Source organism: Trichomycterus rosablanca, chromosome 4 (assembly GCF_030014385.1).
Source record: "Trichomycterus rosablanca isolate fTriRos1 chromosome 4, fTriRos1.hap1, whole genome shotgun sequence".
NCBI classification, from domain to species: domain Eukaryota; kingdom Metazoa; phylum Chordata; class Actinopteri; order Siluriformes; family Trichomycteridae; genus Trichomycterus; species Trichomycterus rosablanca.
Window position 1 is genome coordinate 21,390,911 of NC_085991.1, and position 18,699 is coordinate 21,409,609.

The 18,699-nt window shown below is 37.1% G+C and overlaps 1 protein-coding gene across 2 annotated transcripts in view; it reads right to left on the bottom strand.

Moving 5' to 3' along the window:
• The window catches only part of myom1a (myomesin 1a (skelemin)), a 58,755-nt gene that overhangs the window by 12,996 nt on the left and 27,060 nt on the right, over positions 1 to 18,699 (bottom strand). For both annotated transcript variants that reach the window (XM_062993954.1, XM_062993953.1), the window contains 15 exons: positions 16,299 to 16,495; positions 14,530 to 14,656; positions 13,547 to 13,722; positions 11,869 to 11,983; positions 11,615 to 11,771; positions 11,178 to 11,284; positions 10,139 to 10,183; positions 6,960 to 7,096; positions 6,735 to 6,879; positions 4,716 to 4,775; positions 4,549 to 4,616; positions 4,305 to 4,430; positions 2,021 to 2,108; positions 1,874 to 1,912; positions 456 to 561 (listed from right to left, as the gene is read on the bottom strand). In XM_062993954.1, coding sequence (XP_062850024.1) covers positions 456 to 561; positions 1,874 to 1,912; positions 2,021 to 2,108; positions 4,305 to 4,430; positions 4,549 to 4,616; positions 4,716 to 4,775; positions 6,735 to 6,879; positions 6,960 to 7,096; positions 10,139 to 10,183; positions 11,178 to 11,284; positions 11,615 to 11,771; positions 11,869 to 11,983; positions 13,547 to 13,722; positions 14,530 to 14,656; positions 16,299 to 16,495 — 1,693 coding nt within the window. The remainder of the gene's footprint in view (positions 1 to 455; positions 562 to 1,873; positions 1,913 to 2,020; positions 2,109 to 4,304; positions 4,431 to 4,548; positions 4,617 to 4,715; positions 4,776 to 6,734; positions 6,880 to 6,959; positions 7,097 to 10,138; positions 10,184 to 11,177; positions 11,285 to 11,614; positions 11,772 to 11,868; positions 11,984 to 13,546; positions 13,723 to 14,529; positions 14,657 to 16,298; positions 16,496 to 18,699) is intronic.

Below are 18,699 nucleotides of genomic sequence, written 5' to 3' on the forward strand. Positions count from 1 at the left end.
CAAATTCAATCTAGTAAACTAATCACTCAACATTCAACAATGAATTTTGAACTAAAGACTAATGTGATTTAATATAGAATGTAATTTCATATGCTGTAATTAGACATCTATTCAAGAGAGATTAACCATTTTAAAAACCTGTTTTGAGATCAGGAAACATTTGATAGACGATTAAACTAAAAGGCATATCATGTTCTCTAAGATGTAGCATGTATCTTCAGGCAGGTTGTGCTGATGTTCATTCTCCGATTATTTTTAGCTTTGTGAGTAAATGTACAGAAACAGTGGCAGTTCATTGTGTATCAGCAAAAACTCAAGCACTCAATGCTAGCAGATGTTTCTGGGATAAGTTAAATGTATCCTGTCTGCAGCCTAGAACTGACAGCAATATTTCAGTAATGAAAGATGATGTCCAAAAATCAGGGAGAAATGAGTAAAACAAGGAAAGAACTTACTTGTGGAGCCAGCCAACAGGAAGCTCCTCAGTGTGGTACACAACAAATGAATGGAGAATAATTCCATGCTCGGTGCTCTGAACCTTCAGCTCAGTAGAAGAGTTGGCTGTAAGGAAGAGAAAGACATGAACAACAATGTCTGTATTAAAAAATCCCGAAACTATGTGGACACCCCTACAACTGACTTTAATATTAAATTAAATAATGTGCTTCAAACTTTGCATTAAAGTTTGGGGAAGACCCTTTCCTCTTCGAGCATGACTGTGCCCCTGTGCACAAAGGAAGATTCATAAAGACATGCAAACCTCATTTATGTAAAAGTTAAAACCGGTGGAACCTTTGTTTAACTGACAAAAATACAAAGAAAATATTTTCAGCATTTTACTGACCATCTTAAATGTACGTAAATATAAACAAATGTATAATTTGATGCCTGCAACACACTCAAAAAAGTTGGGACAGAGCCATTTTTATCACTGGGTTACATTGCCTTTTCTAATAATTCCACATTAATCTTTTAGAAACTGAGAATACTAATTCTTGCAGTTGTCTAATTCTTTTCTAATGAGCAGTACATTTTAGATAGGCATGGGCATGGATGCATTCCCGTACCATAACAGATTTTGGCTTTTGCACCTGTCACTAATAACAAAAATGGTCCTGTTTGTTTTTGACGCTGACATCGTTTGTTTTCTTTTAAAACAATCTAAAATGTAAACTCTGATCACAGCACACATCTGAAATTACCTCGGGTCCAAAACTGTCAGAAGTGTTTCTGCATAGAATTGATGTATAGCTTACTTTGTGTAATAGAGATTTATGTGGGATCTCTTGATGCAGCGGTAGACACCTAGTGACAACACCTGCATACTGTTTTTTGTACCATATAAGACTTTAAACTACATATATATTTTGGAGGGAAAACAACTGTGGAAGATGAGTGGCTAACTCCTCATTTTAATGTTGTTTTTTCCACATTTTATCCTAAAAGTCTTATATGGTCAACCATAACATGTCCACCCTGTTATGTGATATATAAGAAAAAGCAGTACGATTTGATAATTTTATACTTTCATAATTTCATACTAAAAAGCAGAAAATTCTTTTTAAGTTTTAAGGTCCAAAAGGCACCCAATCCCAAGAATGACCCTTGTACATAGCATAACAAGGAGGAATTTGGAGGGCATGCCACAAAGTTTAAATACTACTATATGACTTTCAACCCCACCAAATTGTAATTCTTTAATACCTTTATAGAAACTACTTGTACACTGTCATATGTTTAGAAAAGTTAGTGTTAGCTGTAATACTGTTGAAGTGGTAAAGAAAGAAATTTCTACACATTTCTACCATCACAGAGCATATACTGTCATACCAACCAACACAATGAAAAAAATTAGAAATAGAAATCAACTCACCTATAACTCTGAACATTTCATTGAGCACAGCCTGATACCCTGTTTAAAGAAGTCAAGAGACAACATATAGAACAATTCATAAAACATCATTCTACAGAGGAGATTTTTGCATTGTTAGAACAATAATGAATCAAAAAAATCTTCTACCTTCATTAGTCAGATTCAACAAGGTCTTATCCTTTCCTCTCTCGTCCTGCAGTGTGACCTCATAGACACCTGCATCCTTCTTTGAAAGCTATAAAGAGAATTGGGAGCTGAGTTAGATAAAGACATTGACTATGATCAGATATGGAATCAATACAAATAATTTACAACAACAGAAACAACAATCAGAAAAGTCAAGCTTTTCTCCTGCGCTGGATGCTGCAGGCAAACAGGGACACTAGAGAAGTAGAAAACGACAGCACCACAGATAAAAACACACGTAACGCAACATGGAACTCGGCGATAACTTATAAAGGAAAAGCTTCAGACTTTGGGTTTCTTTGGGCTTCCTTCAGCAGCAGGTTTCTTTTTCACTTCTTTTTCATTCTTTTTAACAAGCTGTGAATTAGACAGATATTGCAGTTAATGCCAGATGTTACTTGCAGGTGTGGCAAATGAGGCTTACCTGCTGTGTTACTACATGCAACATTAATATTGTTTAATTTGTTTTATTGTTTGTGATGGGTAATAGAAATCAATACAACCTAGATGGCATCTGGATCAATCATTAAATGCCTAACCATGGCTATGTAACAGTACATTAAAGACACATTGTATATCAATTTGTATGCCATCAAATGTTGACTGATTTCGGAAAACTGATTTGCTTATAAATCAAAGCAAGGTCCACACACGGAGAAAGCATTTATGTGTAATATATTAAAATGGAAATGGGAAATTAAAGTGCCTTTAAAAAGTAGCAAGCCACCTACATTAATTCTATATTTCATTTTCATATTGCACATTTACAAAACACTAAAATGTGCATTATGTCAAATGATAAACACTTTAACTTTTTAATGTTAACAGTTTACATTTTTAAAATAATAATAAAAAAAAACTATTTTATACTCTGTTTAGACTAGCTTTGATCTCATGGATACCAATTCGCTAAATTGGTTAATAATGAACACCGATGTAAGAAATGTAGTTAGGTCTATCAGTAGAGTAGTCCCCATGCATCAGAATGAAGGGAGCATCAAAAACAATGCAGGGATCAAATAATAGAAAATCATCTGGAAAGAGATACAAGATCTTATAGCCATATAGTCGTAAATAAAAGAAAAAGCTACATTCACACTGCCTTGTTTAGGCCAACATTCCAAACTAATTTACTGAAGTAGAAGGATGCCTGTTAGAAAGGGAATTGTGACACTAACTCTGACAGTGCTGCGTATATCAGGCAACACTTGGATTAACCCCAGTCAAGGTACAAGGGCAAAGCACAAAGCAAAAGAATTACTTGTAACAGGCCCACTTACTTTATAGTTTGGCAGGGAGGTGCGGATAACAGTATCATGCCCACCTGCCCTGCCACTCATAGCTGACAGGCAGGCATGCAGGCACAGATGACTGACAATGCCAGTTTCTTTAACTGATGGTCCATTAAGCATTAATTGTCTTTAGCTGGAAAACTTCCTTTTAAATCATAGTCTTATTGCCATTGTGCTGGTTTTGTTGATCTTGTTGATCTCTCACTGAGGCTGTGATGTTGGGCTTGATTTTTGTTGGGCCAGATTTTTCTAACTGTGAGTATCTTGGCATTTTGGGACAGCTGCCCCCAGGGTTGGTGTAATGACACCATATTTAGTGGACCCCACATAGGAAACCAAGTTGGATGTAAGCAACCTTAGTTAACAAAGTGGCTGTTTCACTCTCTCTTTTGGTTTTCTTATGATACTTCATAACTTTTTTTTTTTCGATTTTGTAATTTAATTTGAGTTTCTTTCTTTTATTTTGTGCCTTGGTTAAGCATCCTGCAAATCGGATTCATTTTCCAAATATTGCAGGTGGCTCTATATTGTGCCTTTGTAGCAAGGCATTACCTGCCCCAGTTACATCAGTAAAGTGGTTTAATATAAGATAAAATCAGTCAGACCCCAAATCTTAACACTATTTAATTAAAATGGCTTTTTTGATGTAAACAAGTTTATGATAAAAGTTTCTAGTTAAACCGAAAGCATTTCTTGGTTTGTAACAAACAATGTAAAACAGGTGGGAGTTAATACTTTTTAAAGCACTGTAAATGTAAACCCTTTAAACTTTAAAAATGATGTAGTACACCAAGGGTAACAAAAGTTTTAAAAATGAATAAACTCTGCTTCTTATAATTTTTAATCCATGTGGTGGAATGAGAGTCAACTTTAGCATTGCAAAGCCTGGAGCATAGCCCCTATCAAAGCTGCTTCCCCCCAAACCCTCTCACAACACCCAGTGACAGCCTGACCTTGCCAATGTTGAAGGACAGCACTCCATCAGCAATGCCAATTTTCTTAGCATCTTCGTCACCCTCTTCGATCTCGATTCCATCTTTAAACCAGATTATCTCTGTGTTAGCTCTAATATTTCCAACCTGTACATGAAAGAGCAAGAGGAGTTCAGTGGAAGAGCAAAAAATAAAATATTAATCAGTCTGACCTGAGTGAAAGTGAGTTGAGATCATTATTCCTCACACCAAAGCTCAGCCTTACCTTGCATTTCAGGTAAACGTCACATTCGGAGGTGACTTCGAAGCTGAGGTAGTCCACAAAGTGGGGACCTGGATGTGAGAACCTAATTGTTAGGGTAGGGCAGCCTAATTGTTTAAGGCATTATGCTTTAATTGTAACAATTTGAATATAAAGAGCAATCGACGCACCTTGTCTCCTGACCCACTCAGCTCTCTCAAACTCAGATTTCTTCTGAAGCTCAGCAAACTCTTCAAAAAACATGAGTACATTACAAATTAATGCAGAATACAGTCAAAGTATAAAGTTAACGCTAAAGCCAGACAGTGCAGGTGGAAAATCTTTATTTTTATGTTTAAATGTTAAAAATGGCATTACAATAAAAGTAGGTGGATCCAGTACGTAGGGTGGTACAGCACAGCATTAGGTTCCTGGAAACCTAAGTTTGAACCAATTTAGAGATCCTCTTGTTATCTTACAGGGAAGGGTTAATAAAATGTATTAGTTACTCTCACTAATTACCTGAACAAATAAATTTTATCCAGGAGTTTTTTTTCATGGTGGTGGTATATTACTGGTAATTGGTGGATTAATGTTGTTTAAAAATATTTTATAAAAAAACATGAATTAATTAATTGTTAATTTAATCAACTGTGTAATTAAGACATTTTAGAAAACTACATGTTATAATGCCAGCAATAAACTGACTAGGGTTGCCAACCGTCCCGTAAAATACGGAATTGTTCCTTATTTGGAAACTAAACCTGGTGTTCCGTACTGAACTGATACGGGACACGCTTTATTCCGTATTTTTATCAATGGGAGAGAAGAAAATATCTGTGGAAGAAAATATCAAATTGACAGTGTACATGTGATATGAAATTCTAACAAAATATAATACAAAAAAGTAACATGCCAGCAAAAGATGCCACACAGTAAAGTTTATTCCAAACAGTGACCACTGTAAACTAAACAAGAATAATACCCAAGTATTTATGAAAAAAGTGTGAGAAATGTTCAGCATTTTTTTATAATACCAGGTCTGTTTTATTTTTTTAAAGTAAAATTGCAAGAATTCATGAAGGAGTAGATGCCCGTGTGAAGATGGATTATGTAAAAATGTTGTTTGTACTATTGAGAAAAAATGTTACATGATGTTCTTCATGCATGTTGTTTTGCCAAAAATATGGTTTTGATTTATTATTATAAAGATTGCAAATAATAGATGTTAAACAGCCTAAATTATGACGGTGTAAGACCCATAATATATTTATAGGTGCAACCCTATCCGCCAACTTGCCAGCCCAGGGTGTTCCTTATTTCCAGTTCTGAAAGTTGGCAACCCTAAAACTGACATCGCCGTGCTTTTACAGTCTGCATAATAGTGAATTTTCATCCTTTTCCAACCATGCCTGTGTGGGCACCTGGCCGTTGGATACACAGCTGAGATTCGAACTCACTGGTAGATTAGTGCATTAGACCAGAGTACAACCCAAGCACCCCAAGACAATTACATTTTGATCAGTTCTGCCTTGGTTAAGCCTCCTCACCTTCAATAATCCAGGGTTACATCTAGTGTCTCTGTCACGAGGGCCACTTTTTCACCTGTTGTGTTTTGGTTTTTGTGCCTGGCTCATGTGGCCTGCTCCAGCCCCACATCTCATATACTTTCAATATGTAGCACAAACTGCTGAACTGCTTCTGTTCCCAATGATTAGAGATAGCTTGTTGCAAAGCTACCCAAAATTCAAACTGAGGGCCTATTATCAGTCAATGTTCCACCACTTAGCTGTAATACCACTAAATACCACTAATGTGGAGAACATCCATTATTGTTTCTCTTTTATGCTGATAATGACCTCAGACCTTAATCCGTTCAGGAAGTAGCAGAAACTTACAGTGAAGGTGGATGATCAATAAAAAGCCTGAAAAAATTCCTTGTTCAATTATCTGTTAATTAAATAATGGGCATTCCTATGGCCATTAAACAGCAAGCCGTCATTATAAGCCCTCACTTCCCGTTGTAAGACTTCTCGTTATAAAAGTTCTTATGATCTTTTCCTGCCATCTAAAGGACATATAGAGTACAGCAATCTCGTCACATGGATATCAAAGGTGTAATTACTATATTAAATAATAATAATATGACTAACGGATAACAATAGTGTGATTGCCTATAGCGATCACACTAACTAGAGAGCTTTGATTACCTTCTCCAATAAGCACCAGGCTGGTTCGACCTGTAGCTTTGCCATCAACAAGGTCAAACGTGAAAGTTCCTTCATCAGTGACCTCCAATGAGTCCATGAACAGCTCAATTATACCGGTGTTCTTGTCAAAGTTCATTGTGTATTTCTGTTAAAGTAGAAACATGAAATGAGTGTTTTGTGTGGAGGAGAAAGTGTTTAGAATCCATGTGAATTTAGTTGCTATACCTTTCCTTGAGTGATGATGTTTTCATTGAAGACGTAATTCACATGACAATTGGAAGTAAACTTGCCAACATGGGCCCAGAAACGCACACGACCCTTCTCCTGAAGCTCAACGGCCATTTCAGTCTTGAAAGGAATAACTGTAAAGAAGAAAGATGTGTTTAACAAGAACATCTGCTTTTTTGTAAGCCATTGATTGTGGAATTTTGCATATACGTCATGAACATATGTTTTTTTAATGGTCTGGTGTCATTAGCTGGAAAAAAAACAATGAAATACCATGACAAATTAGCCTATTTAGCTTGCATACTCCATAAATATCAATACTCCATAAATTTAAAATGAAGCACCTTGTACAAACTAAAATCTGTTATGCCACAGACTGGCCATGGAACTAGCAGTATTTTAGTTACCTAGCATTTTAATAGTTAATAGTTTATAGTTATAGTTAATAGTTAATAGTTTAATAGTTAATAGTAAATAGTTTTAATAGTGCTGTGTCTATAAATCATTTATAAGTGTGTTTTTCCACATGGTATGTACTGGTCTGGTGGTGTCTGCCAGTAAAGCAGAAGAATAACATGTCCTTCACTCAGTGTACATTTACGTTTGTTTTTACAACTTAACTGTCCAAGTCTTATGTGAACACATCCCTGCTGTGCAAACATACAGTGGGGCCAAAAAGTATTTAGTCAGCCACTGATTGTGCAGGTTCTCCTACTTAGAAAGATGAGAGAGGTCTGTAATTTTCATCATAGGTACACTTCAACTATGAGAGACAAAATGAGAAAAAAAAATCCAGGAAATCACATTGTAGGATTTTTAAACAATTTATTTGTAAATTATGGTGGAAAATAAGTATTTGGTCAATAACAAAAGTTCAACTCAATACTTTGTAACATAACCTTTGTTGGCAATGACGGAGGTCAAACGTTTCCTGTAAATCTTTACCAGGTTTGCACACACTGTAGCTGGTATTTTGGCCCATTCCTCCATGCAGATCTCCTCTAGAGCAGTGATGTTTTGGGGCTGTCGCTGGGCAACACGGACTCCACAAATTTTCTATGGGGTTGAGGTCTGGAGACTGGCTAGGCCACTCCAGGACCTTGAAATGCTTTTTACGGAGCCACTCCTTCATTGCCCGAGCGGTGTGTTTGGGATCATTGTCATGCTGGAAGACCCAGCCACGTTCCATCTTCAATGCTCTCACTGATGGAAGGAGGTTTTGGCTTAAAATCTCACGATACATGGCCCCGTTCATTCTTCCCTTAACACGGATCAGTCGTCCTGTCCCCTTTGCAGAAAAACAGCCCCAAAGCATGATGTTTCCACCCCCATGCTTCACAGTAGGTATGGTGTTCTTGGGTTCTTCTTCTTCCTCCAAACACGACGAGTTGAGTTTTTATCAAAAAGTTCCATTTTGGTTTCATCTGACCACATGATATTCTCCCAATCCTCTTCTGGATCATCAATATGCTCTCTGGCATACTTCAGACGGGCCTGGACATGTACTGGCTTAAGCAGGGGGACACGCCTGGCACTGCAGGATTTGAGTCCCTCTCGGCGTAGTGCGTTACTGATGGTCCCTTTGTTACTTTGGTCCCAGCTCTCTGCAGGTCATTCATCAGGTCCCTCCGTGTAGTTCTGGGATTTTTGCTCACCGTTCTCATGATCATTTTGACCCCACGGGATGAGATCTTGACCCCAAGGGAGATTATCAATGGTCTTGTATGTCTTCCATTTTCTTACAATTGCTCCCACAGTTGATTTATTCACACCAACTTGCTTGCCTATTGTAGATTCACTCTTCCCAGCCTGGTGCAGGTCTACAATTTTCTTCCTGGTGTCCTTCGACAGCTCTTTGGTCTTGGCCATGGTTGAGTTTTGAGTCTGACTGTTTGAGGCTGTGGACAGGTGTCTTTTATACAGATAACGAGGTCAAACAGGTGCCATTAATACAGGTAACGAGTGGAGGACAGAAGAGCTTCTTAAAGAAGAAGTTACAGGTCTGTGAGAGCCAGAAATCGTGCTTGTTTGTTATTGACCAAATACTTATTTTCCACCATAATTTACGAATAAATTCTTTAAAAATCCTACAATGTGATTTCCTGGATTTTTTTTCTCATTTTGTCTCTCATAGTTGAAGTGTACCTATGATGAAAATTACAGACCTCTCTCATCTTTCTAAGTAGGAGAACCTGCACAATCAGTGGCTGACTAAATACTTTTTGACACCACTGTATATTTCTGAAAAGACTAACTCAAGCTCTGTTATGGAGAGATTTGAACTAGAAAATTTTAATGTTCAGGTTAACATACAGTGTGTAGAGTGCTTTGCAAAAATCTGGCAACTTTTATCCTTGCATCAGAGATGTATCTGCAGGCACGACATATCTTTACTACTCTTACCGAATACTAAAATCTGTATAAGAAAAAAATGGATTGGAGCATTCACAGAAAATTATTAGGACTGTGCACCGTGGCAATATCATGACAAAAAGATTTAGACAAACTCGACCAATTCTCACAATATCTGCAGGATTCTAAATTCTGGCTGACCACTGAACAATTTTACACTAAATGTGTTAAGTTGGCTGGAAGTGCTTTTACAAATAAAGGTGCAGCTAAATCATAAATAATGGATATATTTGCCAAAAATGTTGCAGAATAATGGTATACATTTTGAGAAATGCAACATCACCTGTATCATGTTGTACCGCCTTATTTGTTTTGTGTTTTTATGCAGTGCTATCAGCCATCATGTTTTTTATTCAATATTCCTCAAAGTGTAATTAATATTTTGTAATTAAAAGACATGCAGTCAGGCCAACTAAAGCTACAAAAAATTGCTGTAAATGAGTATATGCGTGTGTAAATGTGTGTCTGCCATGTGATGGACTGGTGACCCGTCTGGTGTTTTCTGCATTTCGCCCAATGAATCAGACCTAGGATAACCCCGACCAGGATAAAGCGGTGGTAAAACAGACAATGAGAAAATGAATGAATGAGTACTGTAATGAATAAATAGATGAATGAATGAATGAATGAATGTGTACTGAAATGAATAAATGAATGAATGGGTACTGTAATTAATAAATAGATGAATGATCAGAGTGGAAGAGCAGTAACCTGAAAGCTACTTTTAATTTAGAACATATTGAATTACTTAAGAGGATACTTACTGGGAAACTTATGGTCATGGCTGATCTCCAGCAAGCGCTTCAGTTCTATAAAATCATAAAATCACACAATCAGTATTGGGACACCCCCTGCTAATTATTGCATTCATGTGTTTCATCTACAAGAGTTGCTAGGAGAAGTAATAAATCAGTTATATAAAGGTAATTATGTTTCCAGCTTTTTAGCAAGTTTAGGGAAGACCCTTTTCTGTTGCAGCATGACCGTGCTCTTGTGCACAAAGCAAAGTCTATAAGGACATGAAAAAAGCTTAATTTAAAGAAACTTTACAGGCCTGCACAAAGCCCTGACCTCAGCCCCAAAGAACAGCTTTGGAATAAACCTGAACATCAGTTGAGGCTTTCTTGACCAACATTAGTGGCCAGCCATACAAACGCTGTTTTGACTAAAGGGCCACAAATTCCCACAGACATACTGTACTTCAGTATTGTGCCAAGCCTTCAGAAGAGTGGCTGTTGTTTTAGCTGTTATTACATTTATATAAAACAACTATTAAATTGCCACTCCTCTTAAGGCTTTTTTTATTTACATTTTTTCAATTTATTTTAAATTACATTTTTTACACCATTTTGGAATCAAATTTACTGACCCCCTTTAAATAATGGGTCTCAGAAGATTTTAATTTACTGTACCATAATTATGGAGTTCATATTTTTTTTTTAGCTCTGGCTTTCTTCAATGCAAAGCTACTTATACTATTACAGCTAATATTCTGTAAAATATGCACTTATTTCGAGTAGTGCACTGGAAAAATTGAAGTGGAAGTTGTGTTGGGGTCCCAAAAATATTAGGCTGTTGAAATAATATAATTGGTTAAATGTTGGGAACTCCTGTGCTATTTTACAAGACATTATAGAAAACATGTGAAACACATTATGTATGTGCATACGAGTCCTTGACCTATGCAAATTTAAAAGAAGACATGACACACTGGCTTCTAGGAAGGATTACAAGTGCTTCTCTCAAAAGACAGAGGATGGAATATCACTGTCATTAGCCAGAGAGCTGAGGAAAGTGACTCACCCTCCTCTGTTAGTGTGTAGCTGGCAGAAACCCCATCTGTGTTTGTGACCACACAGGAGTAGATGCCCAAGTCCTCAAGTGAAGGGTCATTAAAGATGGCTCTTGATCTGTGGACATATATGACAAAGCAACATAGTACCACTGTCATACTTTACTTGTTCTAATTCAGGTAAGCTATTCTCAATTTAACAGAGATTTTTAAGTAACCACAATAATTAGACTTTCTTCAGCGTTCTTCTTTTATCCTGTCTTTGCAATCGCAGCACATCTGTCAAAACAAAGGTGGCACACGCCTCCTCCGACAGACAGCCTGCCATCACACGTCTTCACACTAGCGCCCACACGACATTGTCCAAACGCGCAAACAAATTGCAAAAACCTACAGCTACCACAAGGCCAGACTTTCTTCAGAAAATAAAGGAACAACTCAAACTCACTTTCCGCCGACTGTCTCGATGGTGAGACGAGAGCTATCGGTAAAGGCCTTGTAGTTCTTGGACCACACAAATTGAGAATCTGCAGCCAGCTTGGAGCACTCAAAGATCAGTGAGATCACGCCATCATCATCAACATCCACAACAATCTCATTAGTGCCTGAGGAAAAAAGTGTGCCATAAAAAAGCATAAACAAAAGCTAGACTGGCACTAAAGACCACAGAAAATGTCATTGCGCCTTTCTCTGGTTACCCACCTGGACGGGTTTGAGTGAGAATGGGTTCTGTAGATTTGGAGGGTCCACCAACACCTGATATATTCTTGGCATGAACACGCAGAAGGTAGGACACACCTTCCTTTAGCCCAGAGATCTGTAGGAGATTTGTAATATTAATAATGCACTTGGTAACCTCTTACCACATAATTAATGTAAAAAAACAACAACAACAACAACAACACTGTAATCAGTAAATAATAATAAAAAATAACTCTGAAACCAAGCGTGGGATACACATGCTGACAGAAGTACTCAAAACAGAGTACTTTAATTCAGCAGTTAGCAGTACTACATTGTCCTGCACTTGTTTTTTTTGTTTTTTTTCCACACTTTTTTCCCCCAATTTTCTTCCCTAATCAAGTCGTGTCCAATTACCCTCTATACTGACTCGACCCTTCACTGCTGACTGAGGACGCCTCTCAACTGACATACACGTACAGTCAGTACAGACTGCATTTTTCACCTGCACGAGTCGAGTTCATACACTGACGGGCACTGTGTACAGAGGGCCACACCCCCATCAGTATTATTCCTCAGCCCTGTGCAGGTGCCATCAGTCAGCCAGCAGGGGCCGCAGTTGCACCAGTTATGAGGACCTGTGATCTGACTTTTTACCCCTATGAACAACAGCCATTCGTTGTTCATGCAGCCGCCCAGCCCAGTCGGAAGGCAGAGCTGAGATTCTATACGATGTATTCGAAACCACAACCCTGGTGTGCTAGCAAACTTTTTACCGCTGCGCCACCTGAGTGGCTGTCCTGCACTTTCTGACAATGTGTTATACAACATAAAACCCACGTGTAGTTAAATATTAATTTACTGTTTCATTTTAGCACCTTCTCATTAAAAGGGGGAAAGGATTACAGTGCCTAAGTAAAAGCAGAAGCAAGGAACCTCTTTCATGCACGGTTTTTAAGCCCATGGCAATTTAAAGCTTGCGTGACGCCATGAGAGCGAAATGTTTAACTTATTTTAAGAAATTGCTGTGTAGCACGCTAAAAGAGCTACACAAATGTGCAGAAAATGGCAGTCACATGCACAGGACTAAAACCTATCTGGATTTATTTAACAGGGAGAGAAAAGCTCCAAGGTCCCCGGCAGATGTTTTTTCTTATACATACAAACCTATCATGAAGTTTAATGTAGAAATTAGTCACTAAAGATTAAGAATAATCATTTTTATAATATTATGGTGATACAACATTCTAGCAACCATTTTTTTTCTTTCTGTATTGAGTTTTTATCTGCCAGTTTATACATCTCATTGACTAAGCTGAATTGTCAGCATCACTACTTTTGTGCTTTGAGGCTGTATTGACTAAAATAAAAGTTATTTGAACATTTCAGGACTGCAATACCGCAACAGTTGATCTCAACACCAATACGGCTACTATATGACTAACGTAGCTTATGGAGATTATTCTTGTCCATGGTTACTCCACGGTAACTGGAACCAATAAAAAGGTGAAAGACCTAGTTTCAGCATAGTTTTTAGACTGCAGATACAGATAAAAAAAGGTGAAAGACCTAGTTTCAGCATAGTTTTTAGACTGCAGATACAGATAGACAGGAAAACTGGGCCTGAGCTTCAAACCATATCAGTGTACTATACTGTAATATTTAATTGCCCTAGCATTACACAAGCACATGCATTAACCTGCAAGAAGGTGTCTTTGGTGGACCGGTCCTGAACACCTCTCCATCTGCCTTTCTCCTCCTTGATGTCCACATAGTAACCAGTAACAGGACTGCGGCCGTCGAATGTAGGCGGCTCCCACAACAGCACCATTGAGTCCTTTCGTACCTCCAGAACATGAAGACCATGAGGAGGTCCTGCATTACAAATCCAAAACACACATCCATAGAATGAAATCCTAAGTGCATATGAATGTATAATTCCTTTTTAAGAAAAAGAAAACATTCACCTCTTTATATTTACCAGATAAGTGGTTTGCCAACAAGGGATTAAGTGTGAACTTATCTTAGAATCCAAGTTTAGAAATTCAGAATTGAAAGTACAGTTTTCAGGTAGCTACCAGGTCAGCCTAAATTATAGAGCACCTTGAGGTATAAACACCCACCAAGTAAACAACCAACACAGAAATAAAGAAGATGCAGTGATTAAAAAAATCAAAGGGTTTACAGTGTAAAATTTATTTTAATTTATTCACTGTGGGATTTGATTCATGCCAAATGTGTAACAGTGTGTCACATTTTTAATAGCAAATGTAATGATGTTGAACCTGCTTAATTGCAGTGTCATTCTAACATATATGCATAAGAACCCACTGTTAAAACAACATCAGTAATGGTAAACCAGTGATGTCCAATGTTTTTAGTGTGAAAAGATATTAAATATGATGAGGACCAGCTGCCATGACTGATTTCATTTGTTAAAATTATTGTATCTTTCTATAACGTGACATTTACAGTCTACCACTGCCATTGCACAATACAATGCTTAATCAGTACAATGATTTTTTTATATTTATACAATTTATACAAGACTTGTTTTGTTTACAGTCATCACTGGAAATATCATAATGTTTTAGATCAATTACCTGTTAAAGGCTGAAATGAAATAATATGTACTACAATAACCAGACTGTTGTTGGTTACAGTTTTGGTTCACTGATTTACCTGGCACGGCGACCGTCCATTCTTTACACTCAAAGGCAACACTGGCTACAGAGGCCTCGCTTATACCAGCCTGGTTAACTGCACGTACTTGAAACTGGTACAGTGTATTCTCCTTCAGGTCCTCTACCTAAACACAGGGAGAGAAATCAGCAAGAGAAAAAGTCATTTTAATTTGATGATTATTGTTTTTGGTTAATTAAATGTTATTATCTTGATGGATTTATTTTAAATTGAATACATAAATATTATCAGAATCCAAAAGAGTCAATATGGAACAGAAGCTTTGACTGTATATCTCAAAAGTTTTTTTAAAAAAGCAACAATATTTAAAGAAAAAATGATTAATTCAGGATTTGTAAGAGTTTAAATCACAAATTGTACTTAAACTTTGTTAATACACATATACTGATCGACCATAACATTAAAACCACCTCCTTGTTTCTACACTCACTGTCCATTTTATCAGCTCCACTTACCATATAGAATCACTTTGTAGTTGTACATTTACTGACTGTAGTCCATCTGTTTCTCTGCATACTTTTTTTTTACCTGCTTTCACTCTGTTCTTTAATGGTCAGGACCCCCACAGAGCAGGTATTATTTAGGTGGTGGATCATTCTCAGCACTGCAGTAACACTGACATAGTGTTAGTGTGTGTTGTGCTGGTATGAGTGGATCAGACACAGCAGCGCTGCTGGAGTTTTTAAATACCGTGTCCACTCACTGTCCACTCTATTAGACATTTCTACCTAGTTGGTCCACCTTGTAGATCAGAGACGATCGCTCATCTGTTGCTGCTGTTTGAATTGGTCATCTTTAAGACCTTCATCACTAGTCACAGGACGCTGCCCATGAGGCGCTGTTGGCTGGACATTTTTGGTTGGAGGACAATTCTCAGTTTAGCAGTGACAGTGAGGTGTTTAAAAACTCAAGAGTTGTTTAAAAATGGTGTGTGTGTGTGTGTGTGTGTGTGTGTGTGCGCGTGCGTGTGTGGGTGTGTGTGTTTTAAACAGCTTGTGACAAAAAAAAACCCTTAAAATATATGTCATATTATTTATTAAGAATATTAGATGAAATTTAATGTCAAACAACTAAAGTTAAAAGTATTAGTGCATATATTATTAATTGTTTTTGGCCTTAAATTTAAAAAGCATAATATTTAAAATTAGACTAGATTATTTGTGTAAAATGAATTAGTAATAACACACCATCCAAGGGCACCCCTGAATGGATGGCATACCATCCACTTTTGGAACCACTGCCTTATACAAAAAGGTCATTGCAAATCAATAGATAAATGTCTGACTAATCACTTTTTAAGATTAAGATAAAAGAGAAATGTTATCCTAATATGATTCCTAATTCTATTCCTGATCAATTTTTTTAGCTTTAATATAAAAAAGCTCTGAGACAATCAAGTTTCAATAATGCTGTTTAATATAATATAGTTAATAATAATAAAATATTAATGAGGATATTAATAATAACAATAATACTGGGCTGCATTCTTGGTGGCCAAAGTATTCCTTTGGTGCAATTGTTTATCATTTAACCCAACCCAAGCAAGAATTCCCTTGTAATATTAGCTTTTGGCACCATCTAGTGGTGGAATATGAAAATACATGTCCTATATAAAATGTTTACTTTTCTGTAGTAGACGGGTGCTGCAGTGCCACCATGATTCCGCCTTAAATTCCACAACCACAAAAAAGTAAAACACCAAATACTTTCATTAGCTTTTATGTATTAATATTAGTAGATAAATTCACCTTATAGGATGTTCCAGTAATGGCCTTGGTGTTGATTTCATGCCACCTGCTAGTGACTTTGCCCTTAACAGTCCTGTAGTCCAAATAGTAGCCCCTGATATCAGCTCCACCGGTTTTAGCAGGAGACTGCCAGCTCAGCACCATGTAGTCACGAACACGCTCTACCAGAGTCAGTGCAGATGGTGGAGCTGGCACCTCTGGGCAAGGAACAGCTCAGGTTAACACTCCACTATAAATGACAGTAATTAAGTATCTCTACATAAAAGGTTTTATTTTTGCTTTGACAGGTTAGTATAATTGGCTAAATTTAGATCTAGTAAAAAAATCATTGTCAATGTTACAAAAATGTGATCTTGTGTGTTAAGTAGATGAAATCTACATTATGCTGCCAACGCTGCACCTAAGCAAATCTAGATGTTGTGTGAAAGGATAATCAGTACATTACTGCATGATTAAATGGCATGATAAGTTTACTGGTGCAGACAGTTTTTTGGACCCTGGTTTGTGCACATGTGCATTATTTTGCTAAAAAGGATAGAAGCTTTCCCAAGCTACTGAAACAAAGTTAAAAGCACAAACCTCTCCAGAATATCATTGCTTGTTTGACAATTAAGGTTTTCTCCTTAGTGAAACCAAAGACTACAGTGCAAACAATGATAAACAGCCACAGATCCTATTTCACCTCCACCACACTTTACAGTCGGTGGAATAGTATACAGCTGAAGCTTTTTTTTCTTTAAATGCTGAATCCAGATCCCTCTGGCCAAAATATCCAAAGTATCCACTGTTTTAGAGTTCAGTTTAGTGTGTGCTTTACACCACTCCAGTCAACTCTGGATGATTAGGGCTTGTTTCTGTGTAGGATGTACACATCAGCCATTTCTTTGAGATCAGTAAATAAATGGACAGTCCATGCATCAAGGGTTTTTATGTTGGTTTAAAATAGTTAAACACATGCACTGTGGTTACAAATCATTTTTCATTTCAAACAGAGACACACACTGATATCTCATCATCATGCTTGTACATACTGTGCTGTACCTGCCAGGATTTTGGGGCAGATCTGGAACCTTTCCCACAGGTTCTAACCATCAGCCAGGTGAAGCAAGGGCACACACCTCATGCCCTAAAGTCATTTATAAAACACAGCAAGATACACACAACGTGGACATACTGCACTGCAAACTGGCACAGTTACACTCTTTCAAAATGCTGTTACATCCTGAACATAAAGCAGGTTAGTTCCAAACTCTCTTAAGCAGTAAAGTTTAAAAAAAAAAAATACTTCAGACTTTAAGGCTTACTATGAATTACAAGTTTAATAAACAGTGGTACAGGATATGTTCCTAAAAATCCAAATTTAAGCACCTTTACAAGCTTATTTTGAGATGTTAAAAAATGTGCCGGATACAAACAAAATATTAACTTATAATAAAATCTTTTACATATAACTTTTATGTTTGTCACTGCCATGGCCTTTAAATTCCTCATTAATGAATTTGATTGACTACAGCCAGTGACTTGTACACAGGATAGTCTTCTCTCGCCAAAGTCACCTTACGCTGGAAGAAAATTTGTCTGCATGATCAGATTTAATTCAACCACCAAAATACGTCTGCCAGGATATAGAAGCTACTGGAACATGGTTTGTTATTGATCACAAGGACATGAAAAACACAGTCCAATAGGTTCTTTTTAGTTTGACAACCTTGTTTTTGCATTTCTTCTTTTTGAAATAATAATTATAAAGACATTATTTTTCTAGTGGATTGTTGGATTGATTCAAAATGTTAAACTCTTCAGTGCCATTTTTTCCATGGGCATTTATGAAAAATCCAAAACAAGTGGGTAATGTTAGTTCTTTATGAGCAGTTAAAGTCTTGGGTTAGATTTTGATGATAAAAAATCTGATTTAATGATGTTAGAGCATGCAGATGCAACTTTCCATGCAACAAACAGTCAAATATGGCTGATGAATATAGACAGTGAAACATTCAGAGTGCAAACAGCACTATTTTACTTCAATCCTTTTGTTTCTGAATGTGAATGTTTTCAAAAGAATAAATAATGAGATAAAAAAGTGCGGTGATACGTGATTAGGAAATGTGGAGGAAAGGGTAGCTCAAAAACAAGTCATGTAGGACAGGGATTCTCAGTCTTGCTTGGCCAGTGACTTAGCTGTTGCCCAACAACATGCCCCAACAGCTCTGTATACTAGTGCATAACTGTAAATTCCACAGAACGTTAGCTTTAGATTTCACATTTACAACATTTAGCAGACACTTTTATTATAAGTGACTTACGATGGTGACTGAATACAATGCAAGCAATTGAGAGTTAAGGGCATTGCTCAGGGGCCCAAAAGTGGTAATGTGGCAGTTGTGGGGCTTGAACCAGCAAC